At 35.5% G+C, this 14588-nt stretch overlaps 1 protein-coding gene across 3 annotated transcripts in view; it reads right to left on the bottom strand.

Moving 5' to 3' along the window:
* The window catches only part of LOC150099556 (uncharacterized), a 90711-nt gene extending 76334 nt beyond the window's left edge, over positions 1–14377 (bottom strand). Inside the window, exons 1-3 of one of the 3 annotated variants that reach the window (XM_090403960.1) lie at positions 14312–14377; positions 7402–8343; positions 851–990 (exon numbers count right to left, since the gene is read on the bottom strand). In XM_090403960.1, the coding sequence (XP_090260086.1) occupies positions 851–990; positions 7402–8311 (1050 nt within the window). In that variant the 5' untranslated portion in view covers positions 8312–8343; positions 14312–14377. Of the gene's footprint in view, positions 1–850; positions 991–7401; positions 8344–13092; positions 13234–13708; positions 13884–14311 lie in introns of those variants that run through there. The other 2 variants (XM_090403959.1, XM_090403958.1) reach the window with 2 other exon arrangements.
* Positions 14378–14588: the final 211 nt, after the last annotated feature.

A 14588-nucleotide genomic window follows, 5' to 3' on the forward strand; every position in this document is an offset into this window, starting at 1 on the left:
ACCACAAGAAGGTGAGGAGTGGACATTAGGTCAGAAGCCCTGGTCGGTTCTCCGCATTCCTTTAAAGGCTATGTGGAGGTCTCCTCTCAGTTATACAGTTTTGACCCTTAAGCACCCTTTTAGTAGAGTATAGAAAATGAAAAATATTCACATGGATACAAAAATTATTTAATGCATGCATTAAATCAGTTTTTATATGGATGCAAAACATGGCTGTTTCAAAGGAAACACAAAGAAAGCTACAAACATTCATAAACTGATGTCTGCAAAGTATACTTCGAATTTGGTGGACACAAATTATTGCTACTGAAGACTTCCAGAAAATAACTAATTTGCAAAAAAGAAACTTGAAATCAGAAAACGAAAATTTAGATGGATTGGACATATACTTAGGAAAGATCATCAAGAAATCTGTCATGCAACTCTGGAATAGAATCCATAAGGAAAGAGAACACCTGGCTATTCTAAAAATACATGGAGGAGATTGACTTTAATGGAATGTGAGAAGTTTTGCTGAACTATAACTAATAGCAAGGATAAGGAAAACCAACTGAAAGCATTTACAGACTCTTGATGGTCCCGATAGAATCTGGGGAAGAGGCAGTAGCAGCTAACATTTAATCTATAATTCTGATCTATGTGGCCAGAGCAATCTACACATCAACTAAACTCACGAGTTATATCTAGTCACCAGCTCTTTACTGTCATCTGATTATTAAGATGACATAAATGTAAAAGTAAATTACATATTTCTTAAAAACTAAAAATGTTTTAAATAATTTATAAAAAAATATTATGTTTCTCACATAATGAGTGACAAAAATAAAAAAAAGTGCACAATAATACTTACTCGGGGCTGTGTGCATTCTTTTGCTATATGGCCATTTCCTTGACAGTTGTTACAGACAATTCTCATTGAGTTATTTCGATGATAACGTAATCCTTTGTCTAAATGGGCATAGGCATCTCTAATATCAATATGCCATGGGACTGTTAAAAAAATTTCTTAGGTTATCAGGATTGCTAATGATACATTACAGATATTTAAACAATTTGGAATAAAACAAGAAAATAAAGGAAAAATTCTATGTAAATATAAAACAATTTTTTTTTTGGAGTAATTTTATCAAAAAAATCAAACTTTATTATGCAAGCTCTTCCTGAGATGACCTCTATATGGCTAAATACCTTCCAAATCTTAATTTAAAAGCATTCACCAAAGATGCATTCAAAACATACATTGGTAGTCCACCACGTGTTATGAAAAGAATCTGGACCTTATGTTTTCTAACCAATCTTACTCGGTTTTCAGAAATAACCATGAATTCTCCACATGGGCATAAGTCTGTTCTCATGTGTATATACTATCAATATTATCACCTACCATGAGAGCTGAAAAATTTCATTTATGTCTACATTTTATAGTGTAGGTAAAGGATCAAAAGATCCTTTACCAACATGTTTTGTCTTGTTTGTTAGTTTTCCAACATATGTACCAAAGCAGTCCAAGCTAAAAAATGCAGCATACACTCAATGGCTCAAGTTAAAAACTCCAACTTCTCACTCAGTTTATAATGCAAAAAAAGTAAATCTAGAGCAGACTTTGTTAACAGCAAAATGCACTAATCGTGCCTCCTCTCTCTCTTTCCTAGTCTGTTGGGAAAAATCTCTACTCTATAGGTATCATTTCTAGAAAAATTCCCATGTTACTCCTCTAAGTAAATATTATTTTTATGGCTATTTAGTCTATTTTTGTTTAGAAGTAGTACCCCTTTTTAATAATGTCATTGGCTTTTTACTCAATTTTTAGGGCATTGCTGATGTTTTAAAGGCAGATATATGAAGAATATATGAAAGAATAAATTCGACATACCTTTGCTGGTTGTCTTCTTATTCAGTGGCATCCGGCATATGGCAGTATACATTTATCTGCTGTTGAAGTATGACTGAAAGGAAGGGGGAATATGTGGAAGAATTATTGGTGAGGCAAGAGGTGTGTGAATTTTAAACACCCAGGTTTTTTAAGGGTGGGCAGAGAATTCTTTGGGCAGGAGGTGAAAGATAAAATTTGGGGAAGGAGAAGGATATGATGGGATCTTATCCTTGATCTTATTCCATCATACTCAAAAATAGAAATTTTTGGGGAAGGAGAAGAATATTTTACATTTTAAAAACCCAGGTTTTTAAAATTCACATACCTCTTGCCTCACTAATAATTCTCCCACATCTCTCTATTCCCACATTTCCAACCCCCCCTCCCCCATTCCATTCAGTCATACTTCAACAGCAGATAAATGTATATCACCATATGTCACTGAATAAGAAGAAACCAGCAACATCCTATAAATGTATGTCTGAATTATTCTTCCTATATATTCTTCATATATCTGTCTCACTAAGGGAAGGTCATGTTTTAGCAACTTGCTCACATTCTATAACAATCTTACCATTGAACTAGACAAGGTGAATGGATACACCATGATACTTTTGAATTTTGCTAAGGCTTTTGACAGAATACAGCATGGCAGACTTTTGCAAAAATTGGAGAAAATGGGTTTGGGTTATAGAATATGAGCATGGATAAGAGGATGGCTGACTGACAGATATCAAAAAGTGGTATATGGGTAGGCTGACCATAAGTACCGTTTCGAATAGGACAGTACCTTTTTTTTTTCATATTTTCTGGCTGTTTTATTAAAAATGTCAATTTGTCCCATACTTTCATAATGTACAGGACAATATGAATTTAAGAATAATAATCATAAATTATTATTCATAACCTACAATTGCATATCAATATCATCGATACCAGTAATTTGTATAACCATGGAGTCGCATTATTAGATACTAAACATCGATATCTGCAGTGATTTATTCAGAGAAAATAAAAAATACATGTTGGTAACACTTGTGCATCTCAGACACGGTGTCTGTTCTGCTGTGTTTTAGTTTTTGTTTTGCCTGTATGCTAACCGGTTATTCAATGCTGATAGTTTAAATTTCATATTTTTTAAAGCTTTAGGTCTATCCTTGCAATGTTCAAGAGGCGAAACTGCAGTTTTAATGACGATCTCCACAAAGAATTCAAATTCATTTAACTGGACAAGCAGTGTACAAGTGATGGAACAAAAGTACAGATTGTTTCTGAAATGAGCGAAAAACACCTACACTTTCAAGACTTTTGTAATATTGTAGTTTATTCTTTGTCTTCCAGGAAGCACAGCACCTGTTGAAAGAATATTTTCTGTTATGAACAGTATGTGGTCAAAGGAGAAATCTAGATTAAGTGTTGAGACAACGAGGGCTATGTTAGTTGTAAGACAAAATTGTGTCATGGAGTCCGAGAAGTTTATGATAAGATGTTGAAAGACCGAAATTTGCTGAGTAAGATCACTTCATCGGAGAAATATTCATGGTAAAATCATGATAAAATACAGTCTCCATCCACGTCTATCTAAATTTTTGTATGGGTTCTGTCACTGAAGAATAATGGTAAGCTCAATATGTTTATGTAATAAAACTTTTTTTATCATCTTACTTTTTCATGAAAGCAGAATATTACATAACCCCGTCCTGTTTTTGCCATCCCAATGTCCCGTTTTTGTCTCAAGGAAATATGGTCAGCCTATATTGGAAGTTTATTTTCCACTTGGTTAGACTATAATAAACTTAGTTTAATCCTTTATCCAAGTGTAAGCAAACAAAGTTTGCACAAAGAATCTTCAGGACTCCCACTGACAAGACCCCAATAAAAGTCGAAACCGGTCTGGGTAGTGGCCCTTCCCTTAATGCATAGCATCATACATGTCTGCAAAGAGATGTGCTTTGCATTATGGGAGATACTGAGACAAGGAGTGATGAGAGCTTGGTCCACCTTTACTACGAGTTGCTTCAATCCTGAAGATACTTTAGACACAAACTTTGTTTGCTTACACTTGGATAAAGGATTAAACTAAATTTATTATAGTCTAACCAAGTGACTGGGTAGTGGCCCTTCCCTTAATGCATAACATTATACATATCCGCAAGGAGATGTGTTTTGCATTATGGGAGATACTCAGATAGGAGTGATGTTAGTTTGGTCCACCTTTGCTACGAGTTGCCGGTGTTGTACTACGTTACCCCAAACAAAATAAACTTCCAACATCTCTCTCTAAATCCAGAGTAATTCAATAATAAGGTGGTACACCTATTGGCAACTCGTATAGGTAAATATGACCTCTCCTATTGCTTCTGCCTTAGTATCTTCACGTTTGGGTCTGCCTCCCACTGACGAGACCTCAATAAAAATCGAAACCGGTCTGGATAGTGGCCCTTCCCTTAATGCATAGCAGTATACATGTCTGCAAGGAGATGTGCTTTGCATTATGGGAGATACTGAGACAAGGAGTGATGAGAGCTTGGTCCACCTTTACTATGAGTTGCCTCAGTCCTGAAGATACTTCAGGTGCAAACTTTGTTTGCATACACTTGGATAAAGGATTAAACTAAATTTATTATGGTCAGCCTATATATGGGGTATGTGAGTTTGCAAGATTTAAAGTAACTAGTGGTATACCACAAGGATCAGTGCTTGGTCCACTGTTATTCAATCTGTACATCAATGTTATTGGGAAGGATTTGACAAGCAACATACAGCTATTTGCTGAAGATACAAAGATAGGCAGGGTAATCAGAAATGCTGCTGATATGCAGTACTTGCAGAATGATTTGAATAGGCTGGAATTGTGGGCTGGGAAAATGGGTATCAGTTCAATGTCAGTAAATGTAAAGTCATTCACTTTGGCATGATTAGATATCCAATGTCGTATTACATTGGTGGGATTAGGCTAGAAGAAACTGATGATGCTAGGAATCTTGGAATGTCAATAGATAGGAAGTTGAAGTTCATGGGTTATGTGGCAAAGATTGCAAATACAACTCAAAAGATAATTGCAATGCTGAAACAAACGTTCACATGTAAAGATAAGGATGATATTTTGCCTCTTTACAAGGCCTTGATAAGATCTCACTTGGACTATTGTGTGCAGGTCTGGTCTCCGTTGTGATTCTGATAGTGAAGAGAGTGTTAAAAATGATATCAGGATTGTGGAATACTGATTATGAACACAGATTGAGAATTTGTAGACTGCAGACACTAGCAAACAGGAGAAAGAGGGGAAGATATGATTGAGACTAACAAACTTCTGAAAAGGTCATACAGGATTTAAACTGATGAAAATTTTCAATTTATGGAGGGTGAGGAAAGGACAAGAGGGCATCCTTGGAAGCTGAGAATGAAGGTGACTAGATTTTTCTCTCAGAGGGTGGTGCGTGATTAGAATGGATTGCCATTGGATGTTATGAGTGCAAGCAATGTGAATGAATTCAAGAATAAGTATGATAGCTGGTGCATGTGGTATTGATGTTGTTATGTATTTCTTCATCAATTCCAAAGCAGCATTTATTTCCTTACTGCTCAACTCTTCATTCCATGCTATAGCTTCAAGCTATCTCCTATACCTGTCATAATCACTAGCCTTGTACTTCAACATATACTCTTTCCTCACAAAAGTGATCACATAACCTGGATCAGTGGTTCCCAAACTTTTTCAGTTAACAGTGCCCTTAGTGCATCAGGATTTTTCCATGGCGCCGAAAGTCAGAAAATAGGCCTACCTAACAGCTGCAGTGTGCAGTTAGCGTGGTTCAGCTGGTTAAATTAAAAAAATAAATGAAACGCATATTTCAAATTCATAAACAATTTATGTAAAAAGTATTAAATAAGTGCATATTTTGAAACAATCAAATCATTGAATAATCATCATCAAATTCCTGCCATGTACCCTCAAGGGGTACAAGATATGATAGTACTATATGAAAAATTTACATCATTACTAACTTCCTATCTATCTAATTTTCCTCCAAATCAGTCTGTTACCTGACTCTAACATTATCAGATCTTACATTTCTATCTTCCAAGGCACATTTTTTTTTTGCCTATCACTGAATAAATAAATTGTAATTAGTGCGATGGGTGAGCCTGTTGTTCAATGCACATCTTAAATCTTGGAATCGAACTGGACACAGCCAACCTCATTTCCTGTTGCATGTTCATTTTCGCATAATACTTACTTTTTATCACAGTGACTGCTAAAAACCCAGCTTCACACAAATATGATGTCATAAATGGTATTAAGATTAAAAATTAAGATAGTGAACCATCTAATATTACTAAAAGTAAAACAGTTAATGGTTTGTACAGTGTCCATTAGATGTCCTTCCTATCATCACATCAACACATTGATGGTCCGATTCTAAAACCACGTGGGCTAAGTGTCATTTCAGTGAAAATATTGAAATATTTCACAGCAACCAAGGGCACTGTGGTGCACAGTTTGGGAACCACTGACCTAGGTGATTACCCTCACCAACTAGAGGGAAGTGAAACCCCCCCCCCTCACAATTACATCCTCTGATAAAATGATAAAATCTACACCTCTTGATCCTCACATGTCCTCCTTTAGATGCTGTCTGAGATAGTTGTCTCTCAAGAAAGCCTCCATAGCTCAGTCGGTATAGACGAAGCCCTCTGGTAGAAAAAACTGGATCAATTCCTGCGAGGAACCTTTATCCGATTTCTTTTGACTAAAGGTGAGTTAGCTGATTTAATATGGAGACAGAGTTTTTTCACCTGGAAACTCTGGTTTTTCATCCCACAGAACAGACAAACCAGCCTGTAAACACACATGGAGTTACAGTTATAAAAAAAATACATACTTAATCCCTCACTAGGAGAAGGACTCAACCAGTCCTAAGGGACAGTCGATGAATGGGGGAGAAATCCCACACAAATCAATAAATAAATACAGAACTCAAGAAAATTATTTTCCTTATTCCCAAATGCTATCTCTTCATTCCAATCTATGCTGTCATAATTAACTTTGTTCACTAACCCAAGTTGTTTATACATCATCATCACCATCCTCCACATTCCCTGGCCTGTAGCAATATCCAATTGTCTTCCTGTCAATGTCCACCTCGCTGCCTCAAAACCATTGCCACTATTTCCCTCTTTCATGTCTACCTTATGTGGACAAATTTCCATTGCTATCATCGGCAGCACTCTCCTTTCCTTCTTGTCATTCCTATCCTCGCAAAAAACACTATACCCTTCCATTTCTATTCCCATTAGGTTATTATATTTATTCAACCATGTTTCACTTATTCCGATTTTATTCTGACTAACAGACAAATATGTTAATGAATGCAATATTGCCATTATAAAAAAAAAGGAAATAACTGAATTCAAAGATATATATTCTGAATTGAGTCATATTTCCTTTTTTTTTTGCAATGAAGGCTAAACATTTGATATTCTAAACAAAGTCTTATTTTTAATTTTAAAAAAAATTATCTTACCTTTCTCTTGCCCATTCTGAATTTTGGAAGAAATACTGCCATCAGATTTTGCCAGCTTCCTTTTCAGATCTGCGGGTAGATTAAAAGAATCAATGCTCTCATCTTGATCCTCTATAAAAGGTGAGCTAGATTTCATATAAGATGATTTGGATTTTATTTTGATTTTTTCTGAGTTTGTTTCTGATGGTAACAAATTTTTCTTTACATTCAATAAAAGATCTGAGGTGGTATTAAGGCAAATTACACTTTCTTCACTGCTACTGCTGCAATTAGAGTGACTATTTACATTTGTCTGTTTCCTTTCACATTTCTTGACAAGCTCAATGAAATTACTTGTTAAAGCAGTTTGTGAATGAGTAAGCAGTTCTTCTTTACTAGTTAACTCCTTAAATGGCAAGAAAGATTCTGTTATTTTATTTTTTGTTAATAACAATGTACTCGGCACATCATTCTCTTTGGTTACTGAAATAAAAGGTTTCTTTAATTTGAAAGCGGGAGAGTTTGATGGAATCAGTTCAGATATGGTTCTATCTAAAAATGCTGGTAAATAATCAGAAATTTTGTTTGGCTTATTTTTATTTTTTCCTAAATTTCTCACACTTGAATGTTCTGAGTGACAAGTAGAATTATCAGTTTGTGATAATGAAACAATTTCATGTTTTTGATTACCATCATCAATATACGTTGTTTCTATGGAATAATTATGATTCACAGAACTTCTGCCATTCGTGGATTCAATAGGTATTGATTCTTCATTACTATGTTCATACCATGAATGCTCTTGGTGATGCAGCTGACTGTATAGTAAATTTTCTGTTTCACTATCAACCACATCTTCATCATCTTCTTCCTCGTTACTATCTATGGAATGATCATCAGAAGATGAACTATACACTACTGATCCTAACATCTGATCATAAGGCACAGACCACAAAGTCAATACTAAAAATAAAATAGAAATAAATTATTAGTTTTCTAAAGTATTGATAAAATAAAAGTGATGTATGCTATTTCAAGTAAATCTTCTCACATGATGACAACAACCACATTTATGTCATTAATGTTGATGTTTTCTGGAAAAAAATAACACATGTTGAATTAAGAAAACTAGCCACGTGACCAACCTGGGCTTTATGGGCTAACAAAGAACCTGGAGTTCCTTTCTACTCCATCAATTGTTGAAAAATTTATATAACCTGCATCATAGAAATTTGATTTTTAAATAATCACTAAACTTATAATTTCCTTCACTACCAAAAAACATAAGTTTTCCACATATACTTTTTCAGCTGCTAATGGCAAGTGTGTGTGGACATCCTACTGGTGCATACACCGAGCAGTGGGGGGGTTGGCGACTAAAGTTGGCTGCCGAAATGCAATCCTAGTACACATACACAAATTCACTCGACAATTTCATGAAATAAATTATGGAGTAGAAAGGAACTTCTCTTTATAGATTTTAGAGAGGAGAGAGAAGACTTGAAAAACTATAAATGGAGATAATGCAACTAAAATTTCAATGGAATTTTATCCCAATTTTGAATACCTCTAAAAAAAATATCGCTGAACCAACTTCAAATGTTCAAAAGTAAATAAGAATTTCTGCTGGGAGGACAACAGGACATTCTTTGAGCAGAAAGCCCTGGGTTTAATTCTCACCATGATGAGAGGAATATTTTAATGAACTTTTTCAATTAAAGGTAAGTCAGCTGATCGTATGGAGGTAGCAGGGTTTTTTCCCTACTGGAAACTTGGCATTTGCATCACGCATTTACATTCATGAAAATCAGACCTAGAATACATGAAATTCACATACAAAAATACTGTTAGTGACGCTGTGTATAAATGATACATTGTAGACAGAGATTTAAAGTAGTATATGGTGGGACAAGTAGAGTGGAGATATCACATAATTACTATTATTATTACTATTACTACAGGCTACTCCAGGGAGTCATTAGACTCATCGAGGGAGGCCCCAAATCATATTCATCACAACTATTCGACATTCATACAGTATCTATCATACCTCGCCTTAAACTCATTCACTGTAACAGCATCCACCACAGACTCAGGGAGCGCATTCCACTCATTCACTACTCTAAAAGTAAACAACCCAGCTCTAACACCTTTACTAACCACACTTTTGCCAGGTTTCCATGGATGTCCCCTAGTCCTCCCACAACCAGCCCTGTTCTCAAAAATATCTTCTGAATTAATTTTATAGAAACCCTTCAGTAATTTGAATGTCTCAATCATATCTCCCCTCCTCCGCCTATCAACCAATTTTTGCAACCCACAAATCCTCAACCTGTTCTCATATGGTTCATTCCATAGACCTGCTATCACATTAGTCACCCGCCTCTGGATCCTCTCCACCTCCTCCCCATCAAGAAGAAACCTAGGTGACCAAATCTGAGCACAGTAGTCGAGATGGGGTCTTATCAAGGCTCGATACAGAGGAACAATAACCTGCTTGTCAACGTATTCTTCAGCAACCAAGTGATTTGATGAGCTGATTTGGCCACTTTTGCAATGTGACCCCTAAATTTCAATTCCTTATCCACCAGCACTCCTAAATCTCATGCCTCATCAATTTCCTGGAGCACGGCTCCACCAATGCAGTAAAAACTGCCGCCAATCTTTTCACCCCAAAATGCATAACCTTACATTTTGCCACATTAAATTGACATCCATTCTCCTTAGCCCAGACCTCCAATCTATCCAAATCATCCTGCAAAATTTTGACGTCATCTGCATTCACTATTGCCCTACCCAACTTCGCATCATCCGCAAACAAATGAACTGTTCCTCTCAGATCCTTTCCTATATCATTTATGAACAAATTAAACAGCAGTGGTCCAAGAACAGATCCTTGCGGCACACCACTAGTCACAGGCCGTCTTGTGGACTCTACTCCTGAGTAAACCACTCTCTGATATCTCTCCGTCAACCACTCTCCTATCCATCTCACCAACCCTATGTCCATTCCCATATGCTGCAATTTACTGATTTGAATTCCATGTGGTATCCTGTCAAAGGCCTTAGCAAGGTCCAGTAGAATCACTGTAAACCCAATACCCTTATCCAGTTCAGCCGTCACTGTATGTGACGGTTACTGAATATGTGAGCAAGTTACTGAGGCATGACCTACCCTTCACAAAACCATGCTGTCCCCGATACAGTATCCCATTTTCTTCTATCCAATCTTGTATTTTCCTCGACTATTTTCTCTAAGACCTTGATAATGATTCCTGTTATGCTGATTGGCCGGTAATTTTCAACAGCAGCCTTGGAACCACCTTTGTGCAGTGGAACTATTTTCCCCTCTTTCCACCCCCTTGGGACTGACCCAGTCCTGAGGCTCAAATTAAACAAAATGGTCAAGGGCATTGACAATTCTTTGGCTGCTTCACGTACGACACGAGCTGGTATACCATCCAATCCCACAGATGTATTGACATTGAGGTTCTGTAATAGACTAGTTACCTCTACTTCATTCATCACAATTCCAGTATAAGCTGTTGGTTCTTCCATTCCTGCAAAGTCACCACCTGGATGATATACTCTTGCAAAGTGCTCGCTCAGTAATTCCACAATATCGACTGATTCGGTTACCTCCCTACCCTCAGCATTTTTTAAGATCATTCTACCATGAGCATTTTTCCTTTTACTTGCAAATAATGATAATCATAATAAAATAAAAATGAAATAAAAGCATTCACATATGCATAATAAGTTAGTGTATACAAAAAACTTCCAGAAAAACTTACTGCATTCATTTCACTAGGCCTTTTAATAAATGAATATAAAATTAAAAAAAAATAAAAATAAAAAAAAGTTGGTTAAAATGAATATTTACATTTATTCAACTTGCATCATTATCATCAAATTCCTGATATGTATCCTCACAGGTACATATCAAAAAGTGACATATTACTAACTTCCTATCGACAATTTTCCTCCAAATGTCATCTGTCAAAACTCCAATGTTATGAGATGTTATATTTCTGAAGGTACTTCTTACTATATCAATTCACCCAGTAAGACAAAAACACTGTGTTTTTGATTAAGGTAATTATTTCTATCGAATTCTAGTTTCATGCATTATAAACTGTTATATTTACCCATGTACTGGCAGAGTTTACATGCAACACACACATAAAAACTGAAGCTGAATCTGTATATTTTCTCTCATGGCAATATCTTTTGGTGGTGACCATAATAAAGACTATAATGTTAAGGATGGCTTGAAGAAAAACTTAAAACCTAATGCACTCTTCAAATTTTCAAATATATGCCACAAAATTCAACTGCTCAAATTATCCAGAGAATAAAAATCAGGGGAGGGATATAAAATATACATAAATAATAAATATATAGTCACTTCAGATTTATTTTAGGAAGATTTAAATATATAATGATAATTATTAGTATTTTGTTGTTTCTCTCTTCTCTCTTGAGTATTCTGCAATTGAGCAGGTTCTTCTTTTAGTAGCAGAAACTTTCCTTCCACTCTCTTCTGTTCTGAGCCTTCTCTTTTAAGGTTGTGTACCTGGCTCCATTCAGCATGTCATCTGGCATTGTTTTTCTTACTCTTCCTCTGGGTCTTTTTTCGTCTATTTTTCCTTCGATGGCATCTCCGACGATTCCATTCCCTCTCAGAATATGTCCGATTCAGTTTCCCTTGCTTCTTTTTATCCTCATTAACAGACTTCTTTCTTCTTCTACTCTTTTTAAGACCTCTTCATTAGTTATTTTATCTGTCCATTTGGCTTTTTCCATCCTTCTCCAAATCCACATCTCAAAGCTTTTAAAAATCTTAATTTCTGCTTTCTTCAATGTCCAATTTCAGCTGCATAGAGGGCAACACTCCACACATAACATTTTATTAGTCTTTTCTTTAAGTTTCTATCCATTTTACTTCTGAATAAATTCCCTTTTCTATTAAAGGCATCTCTTCCCATCGCTATTCTTGCTTTTATGCCACTTTTACATCTTCCATCACTGCTAATAACACTTCCTAGATATTTAAATGTCTTTACTTGATTCAATTTTCCCCCATTTATTCTGATATCCACATTTGCCTCTTTCCTAGCTATTTTCATTACCTTTGTTTTTCTTATGTTAATTTTCATTCCATAATTGATACAGGATTCCAGTAATCTGTTCAACAGATGTTGTAGTCCTGTTTTGGTATTTGATAATAATGCCTTGTCATCTGCATATCTTATTACAAATTTTATTGCAAAATATGATACTGCATATCATATTTTGTTGTTTATGTTGATACAAAATACTAACTGGAAATAAATGGAAAGTTTAAATCCTAGTTGAGCCATTTTTTTGGGGGGGGGGGGGGGGACACATAAGGCAAGGTAAAGCAACAACTGCTTTGGTATTCATTTTCATCGTTCTCAATTGCGTCACCTTATTTCTCTTTATAGATTTATTTTAGGGAGGAAAGGGAAGACTTGCAAAACTATAAATGGAGATTATGCAACTAAAATTTCAATGGAATTTTATCCTAATTTTAAATGCCTCTAAAAAACACCGCTGAACCAACTGCTTCACCCTATCACTTGCCCTGATTAAAAATACCTCTCAGAGTCTCTTAGCCCACCTCCACATTATTAATGTATTACAGGCTTATGACCTTTCATGTGCAAGATTCATATATATAAAACTGACCTTTAGAAAGATTCCCTGAATTATCCAGCAAGCTTCCATAGAGAAGGCAATCCTGTGAACCCATATGTTATACTATTGTATAGTAGTTGCTAATTCTTTTTCATTAACAACCAAAAACCACACACATGTCAATAACTTAAGTTGATGATTAAAACAGATATATCAAAATTTTGGTATCGGCTGCATTAAAAAAAAAAAAAAAAAAAAAAAAAAAAAAAAAAAAAAAAAAAAAAAAACCGGGCAAATTGCAAGGCAAGGAACGAAATCTGTGATCTCTGGTCACTCCATTCTGTAAAAACTGTTAAGCCGGTATTCGTCAGAAAGTTAATAGCTGGTTCTCTACTACACTTCAGCGGTAGCTCAGTCAGTAATGACAATACCCTTCGTTTGGAAAGAACTGGGGACGACTCCTGGGATTCGTACCCAGAATTTCATGTGAAGATGTAGTAAACCCATATCATGTGTGTGGGGGGGGGGGGGGGTATCTTCAGCATACCGAGCAAAAGTATGCGCAACCAATACTCCGGTCAATGATCACGCTCCCTCCTGTTTTCAGAGACACGTTTCAGCGTTAACATAGGATACATATTTATGTATATAGTAGTATATAACCTACACGTATATAGACAATCTTGAAAACATAACAGAAAATAGGCACTCGCGTATTCTTGCATTTAACACCATTATTTTTTACATAACACTGGCCCTACATTCCAAGTTTCTGAACAAATAAGTGTAAGCTTTCTAAAGTTAAGTTTTCCTTGTTAACTACTGTCGTTAGCACAACTCAATGAAATCACATACCTATCTTAACACAAACGATACTTACTACACATGTACCACTACCGTGTCAAAAAAACAGCGGTGCGAGGATATCTAACATGGACGCAATAAGAATATTTTTAAACCGTGATTTACAGAAAATTGTTAATTATATTTTTAATTAAAATTTTAATAAAATATGTTGAATTACAGCGAAGCCTATTTACAGAAAATTTTCAGTTCTATTCATTGATATTAAAACTTTTAAACGAATTAGTGATATTACGGATACATTTTTCATTTTCTATTATTAAGCCAGCAAATTTCAAATTTCCTGTTTTGGTTACCAGCTTCCGAAATGGTTTCGTGGGTAGATGGTTTAGAAATGTTACCTAGGGTCTCATAAATTGCTTTATTAAATGCTAATCGAAACATGGGCAATGTATTGCACACTTACATAGTATAAAGAGATATCTTAGAAAGCAGGAAGCGTCAAAGTGGGAATATCATGAACAGGGGCGCATTAAGCGGGCTAAAGACCTCTGGTGGAAAATTTACGGAACCCCCAAAATTTCTACATTTGGAAATGCTGACATTTCTCTTGCAGCCTAGTATACTTATCTGGCAGTGTTGAATTTGTCTTCATCTTCTTTTAAAAATAGTAGAAACTGTTCCAATTCATCATCAAAATCCGTAATATCTATATCGTTCTTGTAGATCTCTTTTAATTTTTC

Source organism: Typopeltis vanoorti, chromosome 14 (assembly GCF_054136105.1).
Source record: "Typopeltis vanoorti isolate ZY-2024b chromosome 14, IOZ_Tvanoo_1.0, whole genome shotgun sequence".
Classification (NCBI taxonomy): Eukaryota; Metazoa; Arthropoda; class Arachnida; order Uropygi; family Thelyphonidae; genus Typopeltis; species Typopeltis vanoorti.